General features: G+C 37.6%; 2 protein-coding genes across 9 annotated transcripts in view; both read left to right on the top strand.

Moving 5' to 3' along the window:
- The window catches only part of LOC107672616 (golgin subfamily A member 3-like), a 24,064-nt gene extending 6,047 nt beyond the window's left edge, over positions 1-18,017 (top strand). For 3 of the 4 annotated variants that reach the window (XM_016465883.1, XM_016465882.1, XM_016465884.1), the window contains 22 exons: positions 903-1,015; positions 1,463-1,492; positions 1,643-2,352; positions 2,474-2,585; positions 3,623-3,929; positions 4,269-4,471; positions 5,090-5,227; positions 7,168-7,329; positions 7,571-7,939; positions 8,032-8,109; positions 8,429-8,692; positions 9,201-9,295; positions 9,569-9,785; positions 9,996-10,139; positions 10,962-11,159; positions 11,291-11,407; positions 11,528-11,667; positions 11,932-12,064; positions 14,411-14,533; positions 14,624-14,788; positions 14,884-15,038; positions 15,897-18,017. In XM_016465883.1, the coding sequence (XP_016321369.1) occupies positions 903-1,015; positions 1,463-1,492; positions 1,643-2,352; positions 2,474-2,585; positions 3,623-3,929; positions 4,269-4,471; positions 5,090-5,227; positions 7,168-7,329; positions 7,571-7,939; positions 8,032-8,109; positions 8,429-8,692; positions 9,201-9,295; positions 9,569-9,785; positions 9,996-10,139; positions 10,962-11,159; positions 11,291-11,407; positions 11,528-11,667; positions 11,932-12,064; positions 14,411-14,533; positions 14,624-14,788; positions 14,884-15,038; positions 15,897-16,068 (4,145 nt within the window). In that variant the 3' untranslated portion in view covers positions 16,069-18,017. The remainder of the gene's footprint in view (positions 1-902; positions 1,016-1,462; positions 1,493-1,642; positions 2,353-2,473; positions 2,586-3,622; positions 3,930-4,268; positions 4,472-5,089; positions 5,228-7,167; positions 7,330-7,570; positions 7,940-8,031; positions 8,110-8,428; positions 8,693-9,200; positions 9,296-9,568; positions 9,786-9,995; positions 10,140-10,961; positions 11,160-11,290; positions 11,408-11,527; positions 11,668-11,931; positions 12,065-14,410; positions 14,534-14,623; positions 14,789-14,883; positions 15,039-15,896) is intronic. The other variant, XM_016465885.1, reaches the window with a different exon arrangement.
- Positions 18,018-18,548: 531 nt separating this feature from the next.
- The window catches only part of LOC107672626 (ankyrin repeat and LEM domain-containing protein 2-like), a 15,159-nt gene continuing 9,703 nt past the window's right edge, over positions 18,549-24,004 (top strand). Inside the window, exons 1-6 of one of the 5 annotated variants that reach the window (XM_016465905.1) lie at positions 19,558-19,680; positions 19,838-20,027; positions 20,965-21,432; positions 22,131-22,325; positions 22,517-22,710; positions 23,024-23,212. In XM_016465905.1, the coding sequence (XP_016321391.1) occupies positions 20,985-21,432; positions 22,131-22,325; positions 22,517-22,710; positions 23,024-23,212 (1,026 nt within the window). In that variant the 5' untranslated portion in view covers positions 19,558-19,680; positions 19,838-20,027; positions 20,965-20,984. The other 4 variants (XM_016465906.1, XM_016465904.1, XM_016465907.1 and 1 more) reach the window with 4 other exon arrangements.

Below are 24,004 nucleotides of genomic sequence, written 5' to 3'. Positions count from 1 at the left end.
CCCGAATCATCCCCTTCCCTTCCTGTTGTGTTGTAATTCCCCCAGTTTGGCTTTTGAGGCTGATTTAGGCTAACCCTCTCCATTTGGTGTACCCTGTTTTTGCCTGCTCCTCCGTTTTGGCTTGCTGAGAGATTTTAGTGGGAATCTCTTCATTGCATTATGTCCCCTAATTAATTAATAAAAGGCTATTTAGTCTCTCCTGTGATTGTGAGTGCTTTGATTTCTGACGTTTATGACAATTCTGTGTTAGCACTCCTGGGGTGTTGGTGGATGAACTAATAAGAACTAACTGATGCAGAAGCTCAAGTGTGCTTTTCTCTAAGGCAGCTGGAATGGCTCATTATGGATTTAGAGCTCACGTGGTGTTTGCTGTACCAGGACCAGCATGAAGCTTCACTCTTTAAAGACTAGGGATGGGAATCAAAAGACATTTGAAAGATTCTGGTTGCATTTCCACTTTTACAGTTAACCCTTAGCATCCTGATTATTATTAATTTCAGATTTTTCAGAGCATGCATGCATGCATAAATAAATAAATTATTTTATCAATCTGTTCCATCAAAAAAAAAATCTAAACCACCAAAAGATGCATTTACATAGACCTGTTAAATGCAATTAATTGCATTGAAACTATGAATAATTTGATTCAATGCAATTAATTGTATACCATTTTGTTACAGATCCATTCAGTTCTTGGAACCAGTTGTCAGTTGTTCCTATCCCTAGAAAAGACATTGTCAAACAAGCATGTTTCAAGATTGATGAGCTGTTATTTTCTTGTATAATCAATAGCCTGTTGCATTCGATCCAATACTGCTTGGTTGACAATATCTCAACTTTTCACTTGCTTATTTTTATGTAGCAAGAGTTTTTGTGTTTTATTGACCATGTCTTTCTTGTAGCATCGAAAGAGCCATCTGTGGAGATGGAAAATGAAGAAAAAATCCGTCAGGAAGCTCGTCGGCGTCTAGAGGAACAGCTCAAACAATACAGAGTACAGCGGCACACAGAGAGAGTGAGTCAGCAAACGAGAGCTGTCAGTTTCTGTGAAATGACTGATATTGAATTTAATGAATAGTTGGCTAAAAACTGAAAATTGGCATCATTTACTCACCCTCATTCAACTTTCAAAAGGAAATCTTTTCCTTACAGTTAAATTGAAATGGACATTGTTAATCTCCAAAAATGACAAAAAAAGCACAAGAAAAGCAGTCCTCATAACTTGTGTGTTATATTTCATGTCTTCTGAAGTCATATTATAGCTTTAGTGAAGAACAGACCAAATTTTAAATCTGCCACAGCTCTCAATTATATTTAAATATGGCACATGATGAAGCATCACACTAAGTTTGACTTCAAGAATTCCAAACCATTGGTTTATAATTATAGTTAATTTTTTGGTTTGTTATTCACCATTGGTTTATTTTATTTTATTTTTGTTTTCTTCCACCACTGAAAAAAGAAAGTCAAACTGGATTGGAACAACATGAGGGTGAGCAAATAATTTTGGGTTGCCATTGGTGGACTTGATGGACTTAATGTTAGACATAGATGAACTCTTCTGTGTTTGTCCTGTGTTGCCTACTGTTTCCTGTTTTGCATGTCTTATTGCATTTAATCCTCATTTCTTTGTCCCATTCAGACCCGGCGTTCCACTCCTAAGAGCCGCCCTTTTAGCACTTTGGACCCAGAGCTCATGCTCCATCCTGAGGGTCTCCCACGGGCCAGTACTGTCGCTATGACTAAGGAATACTCTTTCCTGCGCACCAGTGTTCCTCGTGGTCCCAAACTGGGCAGCCTTGGAATCCCTTCCAGCAAGGAGAAGAAATCCAAATCATCTCGCTCCAGCAAGATCCACTCTCTCGCCGACTACAGAACTTCCGAATCTGATGCTAAAAGTGCAGGTACGTCTGGTGGGGTAGTTTCAGCGTCTGCCGACTCGTCGTTTAGCTCTCTGCATTCCACCATCAGCTCAGTCTCCACAGTTTCGGAAATCAGCATCAGTTCTGAGACCAACACCCATTTGGAATCATCTCAGCTAATCAGAGACAACATCTCAGAGGTGGATGGTAGCGAATCAGATTTCAAAGCTGATGGTAATGACAGCGATAGCTCATCCTATAGTAGTGTGTCTACTCCAGGGACATACAATATGTTAGCTGCAATAGTGAACCGGCCAAAGGCTCCATATACTGTCGAAGGGAGAGAGATTGCTCCAGAAGCCATGGGCCACTTTCCATCACTGCAGGAAGTTCTGCAGGCAGCAACTGAAGAGAGGCACATGGAAGAGCTGGAACAGGAAAGAGAGGGCAGTGTGGAGCCTCGCAGTCGCAGGGACAGCTTCTCCAGCAGGTATAAGTATACAGTTTCCTCCAGTTAGTCCATTCCCGAAATATTTTTTTTAGACGTCATTATCTATCTTGAAACCAGCCCATTAAACCCTCATGATGACTGTTGAATTATGCGTTTGCAGTGTGTCGTATGGGAGTTCTGTGATGGGGACTCATGATGAGATGCTGCAAGTGCTGAAAGAGAAAATGAGGTTAGAAGGACAACTGGAGTCTCTTTCCTCCGAGGCCAATCAGGTGAGTTAATAGTAGAGTCCCAGGTATTTGTCCATTATTGCTACGTGCTACCAACAGTATATGTATGTCTTTTTATTAGTGGTCGACTGGATTTTTTATTTTTTTTTGTGTTATGGCTGATGCTCATATTTTAAAGAGTAGAGTGGTTTAATATTTATAGTTATTTATTTTATATATTTACAAAATGTATTAATACATACTAAATAAATCATGCACAGCATTGCTGCAAAATAATGAATGCTTATTATTTTAATGATTAATTAGAAAATTAATAGGAAAAAAAGATTAAAAGAAAGTTTAAAAGAAATTAACCATTTTATTTAAGAAATACTTAGATCTAGTTGATTCCTTCCTGTAATCCAATTATAGTATTTAAAAAATAAATAAAAAACATGAAAATGAAATGAAAGTTTGCTGTAGCAGACTCACTATATATACACGCAGATATACACACAAATATACACTATCATTTAAACGTTTAGAGTTGGTAAGATTTTTTAAATATTTTTGAAAGAAGTGTCTTATGTTCATCGAGGCTACATTTATTTGGTCAAAAATAAAGTAAAAACTATAATAATGTGAAATAATATCACAATTTAAATTTACTTTTTTCTATTTTAATGTATGTATGTTTGTATTTCTTTTTTGCAGATCTGAATTTTTTGCTAATTTCTTTCAGGATTCCTTGTTGAATATAAAGTTTAAAAGAAGAGAATTTATGTGAAATAGAAATCTTTTGTAACGATATAAATGTCTTATTATATACTATTATACAATATTATATACTGTCTCATATATACTTATATTACTGGCACTTTTTTATCAATTTAATGCATCTTTGCTGAATAAAACTAAGTTCTTAAAAAAAAATCTTGCTAATCCCAAACTTTTAAACAGTTATATGTATGTATGTGTCATATTTTATATATATATATATATATATATTCATTCATTCATTCATTAATTGTTATACATATACGTCTTTAAAATGTGGTTGCAACCACTTTGATTTTCTAAAAACCTTCCTCCATTTCCAGGCTCTGAAAGAAAAGACAGAGCTCCAGGCCCAGCTGGCTACAGTAGCTGCTCAGTTGCATGCTCAGGTGGAGCAGACCCAGGCCAGTCACGAGAAGCAGACCACCCTGACCTCTGAGGTCACCACATTACACTCCAACTGCTCTGCACTGGAGAAGGCCATGGTGGAACTCCAGAGCAATCTGGAAGGGAAAAACGCCAGCCTGGCTTCGCTGGGCAATGACCTGCAGCTGGCTGAAAAGCAGTACCAGAGGCTCATGGTCAAAGTGGAGGAGATGCAGCAGAGCCTAAATACCAAGGACAACACAGGTGAAGACAGTGGTAGATGTACACATTAGGGTTGAGCCTGATCAGTTGGGATATTCAAAATGTCAGTCTTAGTGTATAATTACTCAGGATGGTTAATATGGTAATATCACTTTTGCCCACTAGTTCCAGTTGATTTTAGTGAATTGAATGCACTGGGAACTATTTAAATTATATTGGTTTAAAAAAAACGAATTTCTGTGCCCACTTGACTGTGAGTAAACAAGTAATCTTGAGTAAATATATTGAACTATACATAATTATAATAATGATATGTTTGTTTATAATAATATTATTAAAACATTTACTTAACTTTCTCCTGTTTGTCATTTCTCCACTTAGTCTCTGAATTACGGCAGCAGATGGGGGGCCTACAGGCACAGCTTCAGAGGGTCCAGAGCGAGAGGAACGCTCTGCAGAGCAGACTGAAGACGTCGCAGGCAGAAGTGGACTCCCTGCAGCAGCTCCGCCTCTGGTACCAGCAGCAACTGACTTTGGCACAGGAGGCACGAGTGCGACTGCAGGGAGAGATGGCAAACATGCAGGTATAATGGCCCACTATTGTCATGTTGTGAGCTCAAGAAGGTAATGTTGTTTAAAGAAGGTTGAAGACATTTTATATCTTGAAAAGATGTTGTAGGTGAAGTGTTATTGAGTGTAATTTTGTTTACCCATAATAAATATATACTACCATTCCCAGTTTGGGGTTGGTAAGATTGTTTAATGATTTTGAAAGAAGTTTCTTATGCTCACCAAGGCTGCATTTATTTGATCAAAAATATATTTATATGATTAATATTAATATCAATATCTTTTTTCTAAATTTAATATATTTTAAAATGTAATTTATTCCTTTGATGGCAAAGCTGAATTTTCAAGCAGCCATTATTCCAGTCTTTAGTGTCACATGATCCTTCAGAAATTTTGAAATAGTAATCTTTATAAATGTAACATTATAAATGTATTATTATTTATAGAATTTATTGTCATTAATTTAATGCATCCATCGGAATAAAAGCAGCCATTTCTTTCAAAAACAATCTTATTGACCCCAAACCTTTGAATGATAGTGTATGTTTTCAAAAATGTTTATCAGAAAGATTCAAATGCAAAATGGCCATCTGTAGTGTGTATTTTTTTTGTTGTTGTATATTTACTTTCAGGCTGGTCAGATGACTCAGATCGGAGTGTTGGAAAATCTAAAGATGGAGAATGTTACTCTGTCTCACAAACTCACAGAGACGAAACATCAGTCTATAAAAGAGAAGGAACGGATTGCTGTGCAGCTACAGAGTATAGAGGTCTGGCACACGAATACTATTTTTTCCTCACTTAGTCTCTTTCTGTCAATCTGACATAGTCATTATATTACACTGATTCAAATTCACTTGAGTGTTTTCACTTTGGTATATATATATATATATATATACACAGTACTGTGCAAAAGTCTTAGGCCATTAGTATTTTCACCCACAAAAAAAAAGAAGGTTTTAAGTCCGTTATTTCTATCTTTTGCTGTAGTGTGTCAGTAGGAAATATCAGTTTACATTTCTAAACATTTCCTTTGCCATTAATTACATTAATCCAGTGAGATTTTTGTTTGCACAAGGAATCTGACAGCAGCCAGTGCTCCACACAGAGATCTGATCTCACCATCATCCAGTTTGTCTCTAATTGCATGAAGAAACAGAACAAACTGAGACAGACTCAATCCAGAAGACCTGTGGCAACCTCTCCAAGACGCTTCAAGAAAAAAAAAAAAGCTTTCTGCAAAGCTACAGTACTGTGAACAGTTTTAGGCACTTGTGTAAAAATGCTGTAAAGTGAGGATGCTTTCAAAAAGAATGTCATAAATAGATTTTATTTATCAATTAACTTCTATTAACTAAATTAATCCAACATTTGGTGTGACCAACCATGGCGTTTAAACCAGCTTTTGTCCTAGGTGCACTTGAGCATAGTTTTTCAGATAGCTTTACAGGTAGGTTTCTTCAAGTGTTTTGGAGACATTGCCACAGTTCTTCTGGATTTAATCTGTCTCAGTTTGCTCTGTTTCTTCATGTCATTCCAGACAGCAAATCTGCTGGATATGCAGAAGATCTTGTGTGATGAGCGCAAGCTCATGTCTTCCATGGATATGGAACATCAGAGTCAACTGGTAGAAATGGAGCAGAGACACCAGGAGAAGGTCTGCTTTCATAAAAGCTCTTCATAGATGTTATAATGCTTTTGTCGTAGTAAAGCATAAGTCAGAGTTCCCTTTAAATTACTTTTTTTTTCATTCAATAAATGTTTCATTTAATGATAAACTTTATCACTTATTTTGCTAGTAGGTTTTCTCTTTAAGAGTTTAATTAAATTATTTAACGGAATGTTTGTGTAATAATTTAAACTAACTGCAAGAAAGGTTAGTTTAAGGTTTGTTTAAAATGGTGAGCAGTTACATTACCTAAAATGCACACTTTTCCTTATGCATTGATATACAGTGTTGCTGATATGTTAGATTTTGCTGTATTTGGCTGAGCAGTAGTTTGGGTGGCTCGCCAATGTACTAGATCTCTCTAATACATAAAATAAGTAAGCTTGACCAGAGTTCTTATGGGGAGAAGAATTTATTGAAGGTAGCAGTGTAGCAGTTCTTCAGCAGTGATATTAGCATGTCATCCTTCAAACAATCTTAACCCAAGGTACTGTCTGTGATACCAGACTTTTATACCTGGTAACAAATGTGCTACAAACAATGCAATAACACCCCATGGAGAGCTAATGATAGTGTAACCTCATAGGACCTCTCCCATGGAGAGCCCATGATGCATTGACCTAATGCTGACCTAATGGGCTAATTACATGGGCCATTTGGGCCACACTTTTGTAAACAGTTTCAGTTGATTGCATCTGAGGCACAGTCACAATGTAAATGCATCTGACTAAAAATACACATAATCTTTCAGTGTGCATACAAAAATCTCACTGGATTATTACAATTAATGGCAAAAGAAATGTAAACTGATATTTTGTACTGACACACTACAGCAAAAGATAGAAATAACTGACTTAAAACCATTTTTTTGTTGGTGAAAATACTCGTGGCCTAAGACTGTATATATTATTTTATTTTATGTCATTACATTAAACTGACTAAAATTCAGTTTTCAGTTTAGCGTGCTTTAAGAAATGTTTTGAATGAAGATTAAATCTAAAAAAAAGTATACATAATAGTAATATATTGATTGTTATCCAGGCAGACATGTTGACTCAAGAAGCGGCCATACATCAAATCCAGGAGGCAAAGTCAATGGTGGAGGAAGATCTTCAGCACAAACTGGAAGAGTTTGAAGAGGAACGAGAGCATCTTCTCAAACTCGCCAACACAGCCACAACACTGGAGAGAGAGCTAGAGCAGGTATCTAAATGCTCACTAGCATGTGCGTGCACACACTACTCCATTTGTCTTTTGTGGTGTATTCTAGTATTCAGTATCTGTTCTGGTAATTAAAGAGTTGAAGGTTCAAAACCATCACCATTGTGCTCTTGAACAAGACTCTTAATCCCAGGTTGCTCCACTGGGACGTTTTTGTAATATATTGCTTTGAATATAAACATCCCCTAATAATGATTCAAATGACTGATTCTTCTCCTTCCAGGTCAAACTCATTCTCTCCCAAAAAGACGCCCAGCTGGAATTGCTTCAGCGTGAGCACCTAGAGCTGATGAAGCAGCTCACCACCACTCAGGAGACCCTCCAAACCAAAGAACAGGCCCTTAATCAGCTGGAGGCACGTTACCAGGAGCTCCAGGCCCAGCTGGAGGAGCTACAAACTGACGCCACAGCTAAAGAGGAAACCATGCAGTATCTCCAAAATGAGAAAATAGTCCTGGAAGTTGCTCTGCAGGCAGCGCGAGCTGATAAGAGCGAACTGGATGAAGGAGCGGAAAGGCTGGGAGAGGAAGTGCTGGTGGCATCAGACACTCTTGACCAGCTTAAGCAGGAACTGCAGGTTAAAGCAACCCAGGTGAGAGGTTTGAATACGAGTGATGTGCTTTTTTTTGTGTCAAGATCTTTAGAATTAGTTCCGATTGCAATTTTTCCCTTTCTTTCCGCAAGATTGAAGCTCTCCAGCAAGAGAATGGCACCCTCAAAAAACAAGCACAGAAACTGAAGGAGCAGTTCATGCAGCAAAAGGTATGTGGCCCAAAGAGCTCAGTTCCTTAAAAGTGTATAGAGTGTAGTCCATTGGATTTATGCCTTTCTGTTTTGTCATTATCAATTGGTATAGCCCATCTCTTCCATGACATTTTTTCCTTAACATAGGAAATTCCATTTGGTCCTAAACATCACTTTTATCAATTTGTAAAACATTTCAATTTCAGTAAGGCATAAAAAAAATTCAAAATGTTCCCCCCCCCCCCCAGAAAATAAACATCTAATGCTATCAAATCAATAAAATTGCCAAATGGAAATCGGTAGATGTGTCCTTGATCTGCTCTACTCTTTCTTGCAGGTGATGGTTGAAGCGTACAGGAGAGATGCCAGCTCCAAAGACCAGTTGATCTCTGAGTTGAAGGCTTCTAAAAAGCGTCTGGTGGCAGAGGTGAAGGACCTGAAGCAGGAGCTGTTGAAAATGGAGGGAGAAAAGAAGAGCTCAGAACAGGAACAGGCTCGCCTGCAGAAGGAAGTGGAGAGAGTCCATCAGCAAATGAACGGTCTGGAAGCCCATTTACAATCCGTACAGACAGAGAGAGACCAACTTGACTCTCAACTGCAGGTACATACTGACTGCATTACAAAGATCTTCAAGGATAGATTCTTTTGCCTTCTTATTCAGCAAGTATGCATTAAATTGTTCAAAAGTGACAGTAAAGACAATTATGATGTTACAAAAACATTTCAATTTCAAATAAATGCTTTTGAAATCTTTTGAAATTTCAATTCATCAAAGAATCCTGAAACATTTTCTTGAGCTGGAAAGTTTATTGAGCACCAAATCAGCATATTGGAATGATTTCTGAAAGATCATGTGAAGACAGGAGTAATGATGCTGAAAATTACATTAATTAATTTAATTACATTTTAAAATATATTACAATAGAGAACAGTTATTTTAAATTATAATAATATTTCACAATATTACTGTTTTTACTGTATTTTTGATCAAATACATGCAGCCTTGGTGAGCATAATAAAAAAAAACAACAACAAAAAAAACTATTGTTCAAAACTTTTTGAACAGTAGTGTATAGCTTATTTTGACACTCTGCACGTTGTTGCTGCAGTCCCTTCAGTTTGACCAGAACCAGCTGGCGGCAGTGACAGAAGAAAATGAAAATCTGAAAAAGAGGATCGAACAAATGCAAGATGAAGCCAGAAAGTGAGTCACAATCACACCGCCTCTCCTGCCATAAGGGTTTCCATAGTGATCGCTGCTCAGTCTTTGACATCACGAATATGATGTGACATATAGACAATAGTGCATGTTTGCTTGTGATCTTGCACCTCAAAATTAAATTGAGAAATTGGGGTGCATTTTTCCTCTTTCAACTTGCATATTAAACAAATTAAAAATGACTCTGAGGTTTTAGAGGAACATCTAATGGTGAAGTAGACTAACTTGCTGTTATGTGCCTGCTCTTTCCTCTTCCAGGGCTATCTCAGAGCAGAAGGTGAGGATGAAGCGTATAGGCACAGATTTGACCAGTGCACAGAAAGAGATGAAGGCCAAGCATAAGGCTTATGAGAATGCAGTTGGTATTCTGAGCCGCAGGCTACAGGAAGCCCTCGCCGCCAAAGAGACAGCTGAAGCTGAACTTGACAAACTCAGAGCTCAGGTTTCAGAGGGTGGAAATAGCCAAGAACTTCAGGTAAACTGGTACTGATGGTCTACAATATAAATACTACAATTTAAAAGAGGTGCATAAATCCTGAAAACATTTGAGACAAAATGATTATAATTCTTAACTGATTAATGATTATAACTCCAGTTTATACAGTTCGCAGTGGTGCTGTGCGTAACTACAGTTTATCTTCTTTTCCAATAATGAACTGACATGTATTTGTTGTTATTTCTTCAGGCCAAGGTGGAAGCCCTGCAGGGACAGCTGAAGGCAGTGAGCCAGAGTAAAGCCATGCTGGAGAAAGAGCTACAGGAGGTCATCACCCTAACTAGCACTGAACTAGAGGAATATCAGGAGAAAGTGTTAGAACTTGAAGATGAGGTAAGAGAAAACTTGTTCTTAACGAGACAATTTTATCAAAATAGCTACCTGTATGATTCTTTAATTAACATGTTTACATGCACATCATTTTCTGAGGTCAGAAAATCAGTTTGGAGTCTGTAAGATTTTTGAAAGAAGTCTTTTAATGAACTTTTAATGCTCAACAAGTCTGCATTTATTTGATCAAAAACGCAGTAAAAAATGTAAAAATTGTGAAATATTATTACGATTTAAAACAACTGTTTTCTATATATTTCTATATATTAATATATTTTAAAATGTAATTTATTAATTTACTGGCAGAGCTGAATTTTCAGCATCATTACTCCAGTCGTCAGTGTCAAATGTCAAATAATTAATCATTCTAATATTCTGATTTGTAGCTATTTCATTATTATTATCAATGATGAAAACAGTTGTGCTGCTTAATTTTGTGGAAAATTCCTTTTTTTTTTTTGAGGATTCGTTGATGAATAGAAAGTTCAAAAGAACAGTATTTATTTTAAATCTAATTTTTTGTAGCAGTTTAAAAGTCTTTACTAAATTTAATGACCTCAAACTTTTGAATGATAGTGTACATGTACATTTCCCCCCATTATTCTATACATTTAATAAACTCTGATTACAATAATTTAATAAACTCAGATTACTGATTTCTTTTCATTTTATTTTCATTTCACTGATAATTTTTGTTTAAATGAAATCCAATAATCAGAATTTTCGTGTGCAATTTTCTTGTTTATTTATGAATTCAATTTGTGGAATGAGTGGTTTCAAAATTCAAAAATGTAAAACGTTTTTTACATTTTTTTTTGCGCACAGCTTCAAGAGTCAAGAAATTTTAAAAAGAGAATTCGTCGCCTGGAGGATGCTAATAAGAAGCTTGTGTTTGAGCTAGAGCATGAGAAAGGGAAGCTCTCCGGGCTTGGGAAATCCCACAGTGCATTGCGGGAACATGCCAATATTTTAGAGGCTGCACTGGCGAAGAGAGAAGCAGATCTTGTCCAACTCAACTTACAGGTGTGATGCTACATGTTATAATTACCTTTTGCGTTTAAAAAAAAAAAAGGTCTTTAATCAATAGAATTTTTTACAAAAGTTATTTTCTTTTTTTGCTTTGTTTTGAACATCTCTGTAACCTTTCACTTCAGGTTCAGGCAGTGTTAAAGCGTAAAGAAGAAGAGGACCAGCAGATGAGACAGTTGGTGCAGACGCTACAGGCTGCTCTGGAGAAAGAGAAAATAAAAGTCAAGGATCTGACTGAGCAGGTTACTACGTGGTGTAACAGCTGCATGACATTTCCAGTTTCCCTTGAGAAGTCCCTGAAGGCTTTGGTTTGTTTCGTTACGTGCGTGTATGTGACCTGTGTGTTTGTACGCTTTGTTCAGGTGGCGGAGGCCAAGCTGGAGGCAGCCCATAACCGCAGGCATTACAGAGCAGCCATGCTGGAACTCAGCGAGATCAAGAAAGATCTGCAGGCCAAGGAGGAACTTATCAAAACCCTGCAGAAAGAGGCTAAAACACTTGCGTAAGTCTTTGTTTTCTTGAGTTATAGGATCACAGCTGCCTCTAAAGCTCATAATACAGAAGTAGTCACACTTCAAGAGATCTTTACGAGGTCCAGCTATTCTAGAGGGATGAACTGATGGTTGTGAGCTAACAAGGGTAACTAAAAATGCAACATTGGAGTTCAGTGCTTCTCTCATTTATGATAATGAGCAGATGTTTGTGACTTCTCAGATTGTGTTGGTGTGTTTTGTGAGTTGTTTTTTTCTCTCTCTCTCTTTGACAGGGCTCAAGATGAGAAGCACTCTGAAGAGGTTTCTCATTTCCAGGAGCAATTAGCTGATGCTCACACTCAACTCCAGATCCTTCAAAAACAACTTGATGATGAGCTCAACAAACAGCCCCTCACTAACCAAGAGGTACAGTACGTCTTGTTGCAAAACAATGTAAACTACCTCGCTGTTTGTAACCTTCCACTCTCACAATATATGCTTGTTATGCCTTAAAATGCTGTCTAGGTCAGCAGATTGCAAGAATTCAGAGCCTGAGTGCGAGTTAATGTCAGCGAATTAAGTGCAACAGTTGGATCCCCCAAAAATCCCATTCATCATTGCATAATTTAAACTATATTATTGCCCGGTGATATATTTAAAGTTGGATATATATTACATCCAACTTTATTCACATACGTACAGTACACTCACATAAAGCAATATATACTATACAGCAAATCTCAGCTCCATTATTGTTTATATCGTCACAATGTAAATTATATTATTGCACAGCTCTATATATAAAGTTGTATATATTAGTATATCGAACTTTATTAGAATACATATATAGTTCATTCATGTAAAGCAATATATACAATCGAGCAAATTTCAAATACAAATTGTTTATATTGTCGCAATATGTAAACTATTATTCCACAGATCTGTATATCAAGTTGGATATTATGTAACTTTATACAACAGTTCGTGCTGGTTCTCAAATCTGATTGGTTGAGAACCGTGAGCTATTGTACTGGTATCGCTACAGGAACGCCCTTTCACAATTTTGTATCACTCCGCTTGTTCTAGCTGGGTCTGTTTTTTTTTATTATTCACTGAGCTAATCGTAGAGTACGTTAGTTAATATAAGAAGAAACGTCTAGCTTCGCAGTCTCTCTCTCTCTCATTTGGATGCACGTCTTGCCGCATTGTTTCTCTCTTATAACCTCATTATTTCTCACTAATAACCTAACTGAAGCAGCACATGCCCTTGATACGAATTCTAAAAGTGACGTATGTTTAACTGTCAACTTGAGCTTTGAATCTGTGGCGGAAGGAAGTAGTTCCGCACAAAAGAGGGTTTTATTAGGCACTCAGTTGTTTTTTGTTTAATTACACACATGTTCCGTTGAACTGTTGTATAAACGCAATATCACTCTCGTACTCGAGTGATACCGGCTCTATATCAGCGGCTGTGATTGCCTCCGGCACTCGTCCTGCGGCCTCTGGCCTAATCACAGCCATGCTGATATAGAGCCGGTATCGCTCTCGTACTCGAGTGATATTGCTCATATATCCAGCTTTATTCACTCATAGAGTATACCCATGTAAACAGATATTAATAATAATAATAATAATTCATTACATTTATATAGCGCTTTTCTAGGCACTCAAAGCGCTTTACATTGTCAGGGGGTATCTCCTCATCCACCACCAGTGTGCAGCATCCACCTGGATGATGCGACGGCAGCCATATTGCGCCAGAACGCCCACCACACACCAGCTTACTGGTGGAGAGGAGACCGAGTGATGAAGCCAATCAGCAGATATGGGGATTGTTAGGAGGCCATGATGATCAGAGGCCAATGGGCAAATTTGGCCAGGATGCCGAGGTCACACCTCTACTCTTTTCGAAAGACATCCTGGGATTTTTAATGACCACAGAGAGTCAGGACCTCGGTTTAACGTCTCATCCGAAGGACGGTGCTTGTTGACAGTATAGTGTCCCCGTCACTACACTGGGGCGTTAGGACCCACACAGACCACAGGGTGAGCACCCCCTGCTGGCCTCACTAACATCTCTTCCAGCAGCAACCTAGTTTTCCCAGGAGGTCTCCCATCCAGGTACTGACCAGGCTCAGCCCTGCTTAGCTTCAGTGGGTAACCAGTCTTGGGCTACAGGGTGATATGGCTGTCGGCGTAGTATATTATATACTACATAGCAAATCTCAGCTGCTTGAAAGTTTATATCATCACAAAATGTAAAATATATTCTCACCCAGCTCTAATCTGCTAAATGCAAATATTATAAGATATTTTTTCAACATTAAAATCATGATTTTCTATAAAGCTGCTTTGAAACAATGTATATTGTGAAAAGCGCTATGCAAATCAAATTGCCTTGACATTTTCTTAAAAATTTGCAAAAATGTAACTTATTTACCCCTAAAAGGTTCATAGTAGTACCTCAAGGGTACATATTACTGTTCTGAAGTACTAATATGCAACTTTTAGGGGAAGATAAGGTACAAAAGTATCCCTTTAAGGATGCTGCCCCAGAGACAAGTTGTTATACCCTTAAAGAGTGCAATTTTTGCAGGTGATTTTTTTTTTTCTGACAGTGAAATCAAATTTGAACTACATGACAGACCTACCACAAGTTAGTTTCATTTATGGCTTTGAATGCTTTATTGAAGAATTTTGATAACTGACCATCCCTCATTCCCATTCGGAATCACTATATATCATATATGCTGTGTTCCTGTCTCCCTGCAGGTGGAGGATCTGAAGTGGGAGGTGGAGCAGAGGCAGCGGGAGATCGAGACGCAGAAACAGCAGCTGGAGATGGTGGAACAATGTCATCAGAGAGAGATGGACATCCTGCAGGACACTCTACAGGTCGGATAAGCTACTTTGTTCAGTCAGAACATGTATTATGGTTCTTTTCTTCTGAACTCTGGGCTTTTTTTTGTTTGATATGGTGTGTAGAGGATAAAGGTGGAGCTGGAGATGGTGCAGGAAGAGCTCAATGGCACACGGAAGGATAAATTCATGCTGCAGGCTAAAGTGGGAGAGCTGAGGAATAGCATGAAGACTGTTCTTCAGCAGAACAACCAGCTCAAACAGGACCTCAAAAACAGCAGGCTCAGAAAGGTAAGACTAATGCTCATTTTAATTTTAAATATAGACAACATGTACGTTTGTGTGTTATTAACTATTTTCTATCCATATTTCTGTCCCCACACCAGCGGATGGATTTAAAGGGGGAATCCACCCCAGTGACACCAGTAAAAATCCCAGACTGCCCTGTTCCTGCTTCACTTTTGGACGAACTGTTGAAACCCTCAACATCCGTCAATAAAGAACCTCTCAATAACCTCCACAACTGTCTGAAACAGTTAAAGTAAGACTTCTGCACACCTTACCATACCTTTCTATGAGAAAACTAGACGAGAGTGGGCACACTGTAACACTGTCCCACTATTAGAACAAAACGCAGTTAGCGATTGAAATCACGCGATTCCCTATTATGAATATCTTCTATTTGCCTATGTTGTTTTGGCTGATATATAGTGGCTTCCAGTATTCATTTTCAAGCTGCAAAATTAGTTAATTAAATACACTATCATTCAATAATATGTATGTTTTTTACAGAAATTAATACTTCAAGCAAGATTGCATGAAATTGATCAAAAATAAAAGTGAAGAGATAATGTTACAAATGATTTCGGTTTCAAATAAATGCTGTTCTTTTGAACATTCTTTTCATCATAACATCCTGAAAACAGTGCATCACGGTTTCAACAAAATTAAGCAACACAACCGTTTTTAACATATTATAACGTGATTATATGATTATAACAGGAATTAATTCTTGAGCACCAAATCTGCATATTAGAATGATTTCTGAAGCATGTGACACTTACGATAAATTCTTTATCAAATTTGAGGATTTTAAGCTATCATAAGGTCATTACAACATACCCTGCCTTACATTTCAATTCCTTTCTTTCTGAGTAGATAATGAAAAATATATGAACCAATTCATTGTTTTCCTGAAAAAAATACCACATATTTGTACCAGACATATACAGTAAAGTGAATGAGAAAAAAGTAATCATTTTAACCCAAAGTCCAATTACACAAACCTGCTCTCCTGACCTCCCTTTTCATATAAATAAAGCTACCACAGCCACATAACAGATGGCATTCGCCTTGTGGGTGTCTCCTTTCTCACTCATCTGATGGTCATTTCTCGTAGGCAGGAGATGGACAGCCTTCAGAAGCAAATGGAGGAACACACGGTCACAGTAACGTCGTTGGCCAGTGCAGAGGAGGAGCTCCAAAAACTGGGGCTTCATGACAACAGCAGCAACGATTTACCTAATAAAGAAGAGAATGATAAGATCCAGGGAGAGATGCAGCCCTCGTAATCCACAATGAATCCTTTAAAGACGTTATCTGAGGAGAGAGTTCAGTTTTATCTTTATGGGCACTTTTATGTTTCTTTGTTTATTTCTTATCAACTGCCAATATTTGGCTTTATCTCTTCCTAACCAGGATTGTTCGGGTGAAACAAAGTGTTTCTTTATACCACAGCTTTATTTCCGGGGGGTCATTTTGGTGTTTGTTTGTGTTGTGATCACTATTTATTTTCAGTTTAACGAATCGTGCTGCTCTCTCTGTCTGATATGATCTGATCTGTTTATCTCACTTGCAATCTCACAGCAGTCGCCCACCTAACGTTCAGCTTTGATTTTGTTTTCTTTCTCATCTCATAAGAGGTGCAGAAAGAGGTTTGTGAGGGCTACTGCTAGGCTGCTTAGTCCTGCGGGAGTGGAAAAAAAAACACAAATGTGATCTACAACAAACATCCAGGGCGCCAGACTCCAGTGTTATAGTAACTAGTGATCTGTTGACCTAATCGGTCAGATGTATATTCTACATATCCGTCTGGTGGTAGTTCTCACTTCCTGCATGGAGAATTCAGCAGCTGAACTGTTCTTCCATTCCTCTGTGCCTGTGAATTAGCTGCTCTCATTCCATCACTGGACAGATGCCTGATCTTGAGCTGTTCCCTGCAATATAATGCAAATATTATCAACTAAACAATACGAGGCCCCATATCAATCAAGCATTTTAGAGCAGAGATCAGCCCTGAACTCTTTTTTTTTTCCCCCCAAAAAAAACAGCATTCCAGGCCTCAAATCAAGTCTAAAGCAATGCTGACAACTTCCTGTCTACATACACACTGTGTACCGCTTTACTCATAAGTCTCAGAGTTTAGATCCACTGTTATGTAACACATTCTTTGTGGGTACAATAATGCGACCTTGAGGATGCGCTTACAAAATTATATTTAGCACTACAGCCTCTTTCTGATTGAAACTCAGGACCTGAAGCCCCAGGAATGTAAGTGTGAGACTGGGAGAAAAGTAGTGGCCCTTTTGTACAGGGTAATATATTATAGATCAGATCATCCAATATCAGCTAGCATCTGGTTTGTGTCTATGGTTTGCAGATGTGAGAAAGGTCTTTGGCTGTCAGAATTTGACTAGTTTTCTTTAGGGCTGCGCCTTAAAATGAATCCAATAAGGAAACCTTTAAATACTACTAAAAATGTATAGCTTGAATGAAATGTTTCTGTTGAGAGGTCTTGGGAAATAGTGTAAAATAGGTTGAATGTGCTCTTGAAAGCGCTGTTGAGTGTGTTGTACGTATATGTTTATAATATATATGTAAGGTGTTGACTTATATTGCACAATTGATAAAAGAAAGCAAGCTTACTGACTTTCAGGTATGGACAGATGTAAACTATTACTTTTTGAGGGGAAGATTTTGCCATTTTTTTTTGCCCAATACTATGTTCACTTATTTAAAAACATTTTCACTTCCTGAAATTCTCATGGATAATTTGTCATTACAGCCTTAATTATTGAAAATGTGTGCAAGTATATTTTGGATAATGTATTTTAATTAGGTGTAATATTTCTGTCTTTCCCCTGATGTCTTCATTTCACAAACTCCGTTTGTCGGTTGTGTCTGTGGAGCTGTACTTAACCATGTAATTGGCTTGAACCGTTTTTAAGTGTGTTCTGAGATAATGACATTGATCTCCATGTGCGGTAATAACTTTTAGACTGCTTTAAATTATTAAGACATAATGGGAAATGACGCTTTACACACTAACATGTACATTTACCTTCAAAGGATTAACATATTCAGTAAAAGGGAGGGAACTGTTTTTAATTAACTGAAAATATACTGCGTGTTAATTACTGTACTGATGAAAAGCACGAGTTTCTGTTCAGTGTTTATAAATAAGAAAAAAAAAACGTTTAATTTGTTTGCTCAGCATTTTTATGGGATGTACCATATTGAGTGTAAAATATAAATCATTCTGTAAAATGATCACATCTTGTCTTTTGTTCCTATTTAATGTTCTTTGAATGAAAATATATTTTTATATTATATATATAACAGATACTGTTGCTAGAAGACACATTCTGCCTTTTATTTGATTTAATTGGTAAAATGTAATATTTACGCTTTATATAGTAATACACTGTATTGTAGAGTTTGCACCGGAAGTAGGTGTTCATATAACATGTCAGTTTTGATTATTTAATAAAACTACAAAGACTTTTTACACAATTTAGATTAAAATGGACAAATACTATTGATATGAGATGACAATTGGAAGGCACTTCCCAAATTAAACGTAATTAATGTGAAACAATATAGCACACTGCAGTTTAAAACGTTTACCGTTACATAGTGTGTACTGCTTCACAATCATTTGTTTGTGAACAACTTTTTATTTGTACACATCAATGAATAAATACATGATTGCGAGCCGCCAATAAAAAACGAAGAAGAAGAAGAAGAAATACATAAAGCAGCCACTAGGTAGCGCTGCTAAAGCCCGTCCAAAAACAGCAGAGACCCGTCGAGCAAGAGAAGAGAGACTTCCGGTAGGCACATTTCGCTCAGCTTTAACTTGAAACAACTGGCGTGATCTCTGAGAAGCCCATATTTCCATTTGTACATGATTATAGCTGTTTTGGTACATAAAGAGCCATTATCGAGCGCGAGGTATTTAGTTCCCTTTTTGCCACAATAAGTCTCAATAGGAATGGCTATATGGAAACTAAGCATATAAGGAGCTCTTGGTGTGCAACCCATCTCCACCTGCAGCTTTCATACATTTGCAGACAGAAGCAGAGGTAATATCTAGATTCTCTTATCTGGCTGAGTTTTAAATCACTCAATTCTACAGCTTATCGCCCTTTTTGTCTTCATTAGCAAAGTCAACCTGTCATTGTTAACTTAAATATGACGTGATGAGATCCTATATTAGCATTAGTAATTGCTATATTGTCATTGTCAGAGTACTGAATTTTAATATGTGGGTTTAAGCATAGTCCGACTCTTTCGCGAATCGGTTCTTTCGAGCAGTTCGATTCAAACAGTTCTGCCATTCCTTTACGTAATGACGTAATATCACGGCGTCGCATATTACACAGAATGTTCTCATTAATACATCTCTGTGTGGCAAAATAGACAGTGGTAAAATAAATGTAAAATGCTTTAGTGTAATCATTACAAAAAAATACAGCTTGTATTTGTCTTTCTTACATTTCTGCAAATAGCGACCCGCAAGGACATAATATGTGGAGAAGTTTAAATGCATCTCTTTAAACTAATTTAGCATATAATACTTGGATAAAGTAGCATTTAAAAGTGAGTTTGAAGTTGTGAACGAATCATTCAGATCTTTTTCGCGAACCTGTTCAGTCGATTCATTGAAAAGATCCGACTCACAAGATCGATACTCCGTGCACCCGGCGTTTGAAACACATGAACCCTGCCCGGCGTAGTGAGCAGGCGCAGACCGTACGACGCGCATGCTCAGACCGAGCTGTAAACGATGCGATCCTTCCAAAGCGTCCGCTCGATTCACACTCATATAAACGTTTAATAAGTCCCTCATGCACATCTGCGCGTTTACATCACGCACGGCATCACTGTTCAGCTGATAGATGGTAAGTGGTGCAAAAATGACGGGTGACATTTTCATCCCCCATGTTTTGATCTGTCATCTCCATTAATCAGGATCATGTAATATACAGACAAAAAACTACAATGGATGGTAGTTTGGGCGTGACACGTCGGCTTCAATAAACTTTTTCTATGTTGCAGATGCATGCTTGCCTCACGGGATGAGATTTAGAGGAGTGTAGTTCAAACGCGACCGGTGGCACGATTTGTGCAGCCCCACTTCATGTCGCACGTTTTTGATCCTTAACAATGCAAAGGAGCTGATGCTGTCAGTTTAACTGCCGCGATGACGCGCCATGACGCCATGCCGTGTTTCATAAACGGAACGGAAGTACATTATTTTAACCGTTGCATATGTTTGGTCATACTGAGCGAACTTTGTTTTCGTGTTGACTGGAAAAACTGCTGCCAGCTCAAAAACTGTGGACAGTGCCTGCTTAAATACATGATAACCAATAAAGTAAGGGATGTCCTTTGAAATTACTACCGAGGCATATTTAAAAAGGATACAAATTGCAGTTCTTGTAATTCCTCTAGTGAAAATGCATCTCATATTTTTGTGATGGTCCTTATACAAAATTATTTTGTAGTGGTTTTTGCTTAACTAAAATTTGCTTTTGGGTTTCTCAGTGCTGTTAAAGGATGTGTTTGGTTTCTAAAAATCTTCTATTGTTCTTTGGCAAATTTCACACTGCATTGTAGCTCGTCAAAAGCTCATTTTCATTGTTTTTGAAAAGGATATCAAGCAATATATCCAAGCTAGGCTATTTCTTCATCAAAGAACTCCAAAGCTCTTAAGACCGTAAACCTGTGCTGCCCTTTTAATTTATTTGGTTAAACAATGCAATTTTGTCAATGTCATACAATTTTATAGACGCGTAAAATCGTTTTTAGATTTATTTGCAATTTTTAAATTGATACTATTTAATTTTATAATGTTTAATATTAATTTTATAATTGGTGCTTTTCATTCCTAGTTATATGTACTATATTAAGTCTGTATATTTGCATTTGTTCTTCATGTGTATTTTTTGTGATGCCTTGACAATAAAAAAGGAAGTATATTGTTTCTCAAAAGCACTAGTAGTGTGGCAGAACATGTAAAGTGGCCTACCTGTTTTATACTACCTTTGTTGGCAGTCCCAGCTAATAATAATAAGCTAAAAAATAATAATTTGCCAGTCTTTACTCTCTTTTCTGCTTTTGTACTTTCATATCATTTTTAAAAAATTTTTTGGTAACTCCAAATGTGTGTTTTTTGTGATCAGGTAGCCGTAGCAGCAGAAGCATGGACGCTGTCCTGAGCAGGTTGAAAGGTCTCACTGCTGATCAGTTGAGGGAGGAGATCATTAAAGCCAACTTGAATTGTGGCCCCATCACTGCCACGACAAGAGCCATATTTGAGCGTAAGCTCGCCAGGACTCTGGTGGAGAATGCTGGACTTACTGAGCCCGACAACAGCGGTGGTAATAGTGCCTCGTTGAACAGCTCTGGTAGTGAAGTGCCACCCAGTGCCACATCAGCAACCTCAGATTCGGTTACAGGCGAGGATGGGGATTTTGGGTACGGTATGGGCCTTAACCCACCTGAGGAGGAGGCTCTGAGTGGAACGGTGTGCCCGTGTAATGTGGAGAATTCACAGTCGGAGACACAGACACCCTCTAAAACTGCACAGGTGTCGCCCACCTTTTTCTACGGAGTGTGTCCGTTGTGGGAGGATGTACTGGCTAGGAATGGTAAGAGTTTTTATCTTTACTTTAAACACCTTCTTGATGACACCACATGGTATGACCACAAAAAAGCATGGTAAAAGAATTGTGTAAAGTGATGTACACTAGCATTTAACAGTTTCAGATTTTTGAATGTTTTTGAAAGAAGTCTCTTCTCACCAAGGCTGCATTTATTTGATCAAAAATACAGTAAAAATAGTAATATTGTCAAATATTATTCAAATTTTAAATAACTTTTCTGTTGTGATATATTTTAAAATGTGATTTATCTCTGTGATGGTAAATCTGAATATTCAGCAGCCATTACACAAGTCTTCAGTGTCACATGATCCTTCAGAAATCATTCTAATAGGCTGATTTGCTGCTCAAGAAACATTTCTTATTATTATCAGTGTTGAAAGCTTTTATTCAGGATTATTTGATGAATACAAAGTTCAAAAGTACAGCATCTATTTAAAATAGAAAGTTTTGTAACATTGTAATGTAAACCTCTTTGTCACTTTTGATCAATTTAATGCATTCTTGCTGAATTACTGTATAAAAAAATGTGAAAATCATAAACAAAATTTGTTCTCTTTAATTGGTTATTTTTGCGCTGTTACTATAGAGTTGTTAGTACAGTAGCCTTTTGCATGCTTACACTGTACAGATGCCTTAAAGCTGTTATGTTGGTGTGAGATTGTTATTTTCCTCTTCCTGTTTAGAGAGAGCCCATGTGTACACAGAAAAGAAAGAGGCTTTGCAGGCTGTTAAAATTATGAAGGGGGCTCGGTTTAAAGCTTTCTCCAATCGTGAGGATGCTGAAAAGTTTGCCAAAGGCATATGTGACTACTATCCTTCGCCTAGTAAAAGCACTCCCTGTGTTTCTCCTGTCAAACCTGGCCTGGTGTTTAGCAAAGGTGAGGAATATCTCCATTATCTCAGCTGTAAAACCCATTTGAAAAATAATTGTAGTTTATACATTTATAATTTAATTTATAAATTAAATGATAAATTAAAAAGTGTAATCAATTTCAACCATGTTTCAAATTGTATTAAAAACTTGCCTATTGTAAATGTAAACTCTTTTCTGATAAATTCCCAAAACCAGACCACCCGTCTATGATGGAGGCAGACACAATCAACAGGGAGAAGGCAAACAGTTTTAAGAGCCCTCGGACTCAAGATTTGACGGCCAAACTAAGGAAGGCTGTGGAGAAGGGAGATGAGATGGCCTTTACTGAGCTGGTCTGGAGTAACCCTCGTTACCTCATCGGGTCAGGGGACAACCCTACTGTAGTCCAGGTGAAAGCTTTTGTACCATGATCTGTGTGTATGAGGTTTTGCCTGTTTCTCCCACTTGATATGGTGAGCTGTTGGCTTCTTTGCAAAGTTCAAAGTCTTTTTCCAAACTAGCCTGGTATCTTAATATTAAGTTATTTATTTACAAATCCCAAATATTTCCACATGCACCATTTTCCCACGTGTATGAATTCAGCTGTATACTTTTAAGCATGTTCTTCAATTTGTTCTATTTTTTTCACAACAGTTTATCTAAACTTATTCATCTCTGAATGCTGTTCTTTTAAATGTTTCTCTGTTGTAAATTTGACTGCAGGAGGGCTGCAGGTATAATGTGATGCATGTGGCTGCTAAGGAGAACCAGGCAGGCATTGTTCAGATCCAGCTGGACACTCTTGAGAACCCAGATTTCATGCGGCTTATGTACCCAGATGACCAGGAGAGCATGCTGCAGAAACGCATCCGGTATATCGTAGACCTGTACCTCAATACGCCAGATAAAGCTGTAAGTGGTGCTTCTTAATCTGTATTTGTTATTTAACTCTTCAAATATTGGTAGCATGAGTGTTGAGGTGGCATATTTCACATTCCTAGGGACATTTTTGCGGGTTACCTTTAAAAACTGGAGTGACTGAAATGGGAAGCAACACCATTAATGATCACTCAGTCAGTAACTTAATACTATGTACTATAGGTGCATTTATGCCATGTCAGAATTTTCATAATAATGAGATTCCAACTTAAACTAGAATACATTTGCTTCCTCTTAAGAACTCGTAAATACAACACTTTCTGAGAGGTCCGATTTGTGACACCTGACCACTGCAACGTCATGCAGAAAATGGTATCGCCTTCAGTAGTCAAATGCAGGGCATGACATTGCAAGTGTTTCACTTGCATTTGCGTCAAAAAATAGATGTGCGTAAAATGTATTAAGGAGCATGTGTCCTTAAATAGTTGAGAAATTTCAGTTTTATGAAATTTAAGGTCATAAAAAGTTTAAAACATTTTAAATGGTATAACAAACATATTAAGGAATCAACCATCGTTATTTACAAGTCGTTATTTTTGTTTTCTTTGTGCAAAAAAAGTATTCTCGTAGCTTCGTAACTTTACAGTTGAACCACTGATGTCACACGGACTACTTTTTCGACCATCTTGGTACTTTTCTGGACCTTGAACGTGGTAGTTACCTTGCTGTCTATGGGAGGGTCAGAGAGCCCTCAGAATATATCTTAAATTGTGTTCCAAAGATGAACGAAGGTCTTACGGGTTTGGAACAACACGAGGGTGAGTA

Source organism: Sinocyclocheilus anshuiensis, unplaced genomic scaffold (assembly GCF_001515605.1).
Source record: "Sinocyclocheilus anshuiensis isolate Anshui unplaced genomic scaffold, SAMN03320099.WGS_v1.1 scaffold100, whole genome shotgun sequence".
Classification (NCBI taxonomy): domain Eukaryota; kingdom Metazoa; phylum Chordata; class Actinopteri; order Cypriniformes; family Cyprinidae; genus Sinocyclocheilus; species Sinocyclocheilus anshuiensis.
This window is presented reverse-complemented; position numbering and strand designations above follow the sequence as displayed.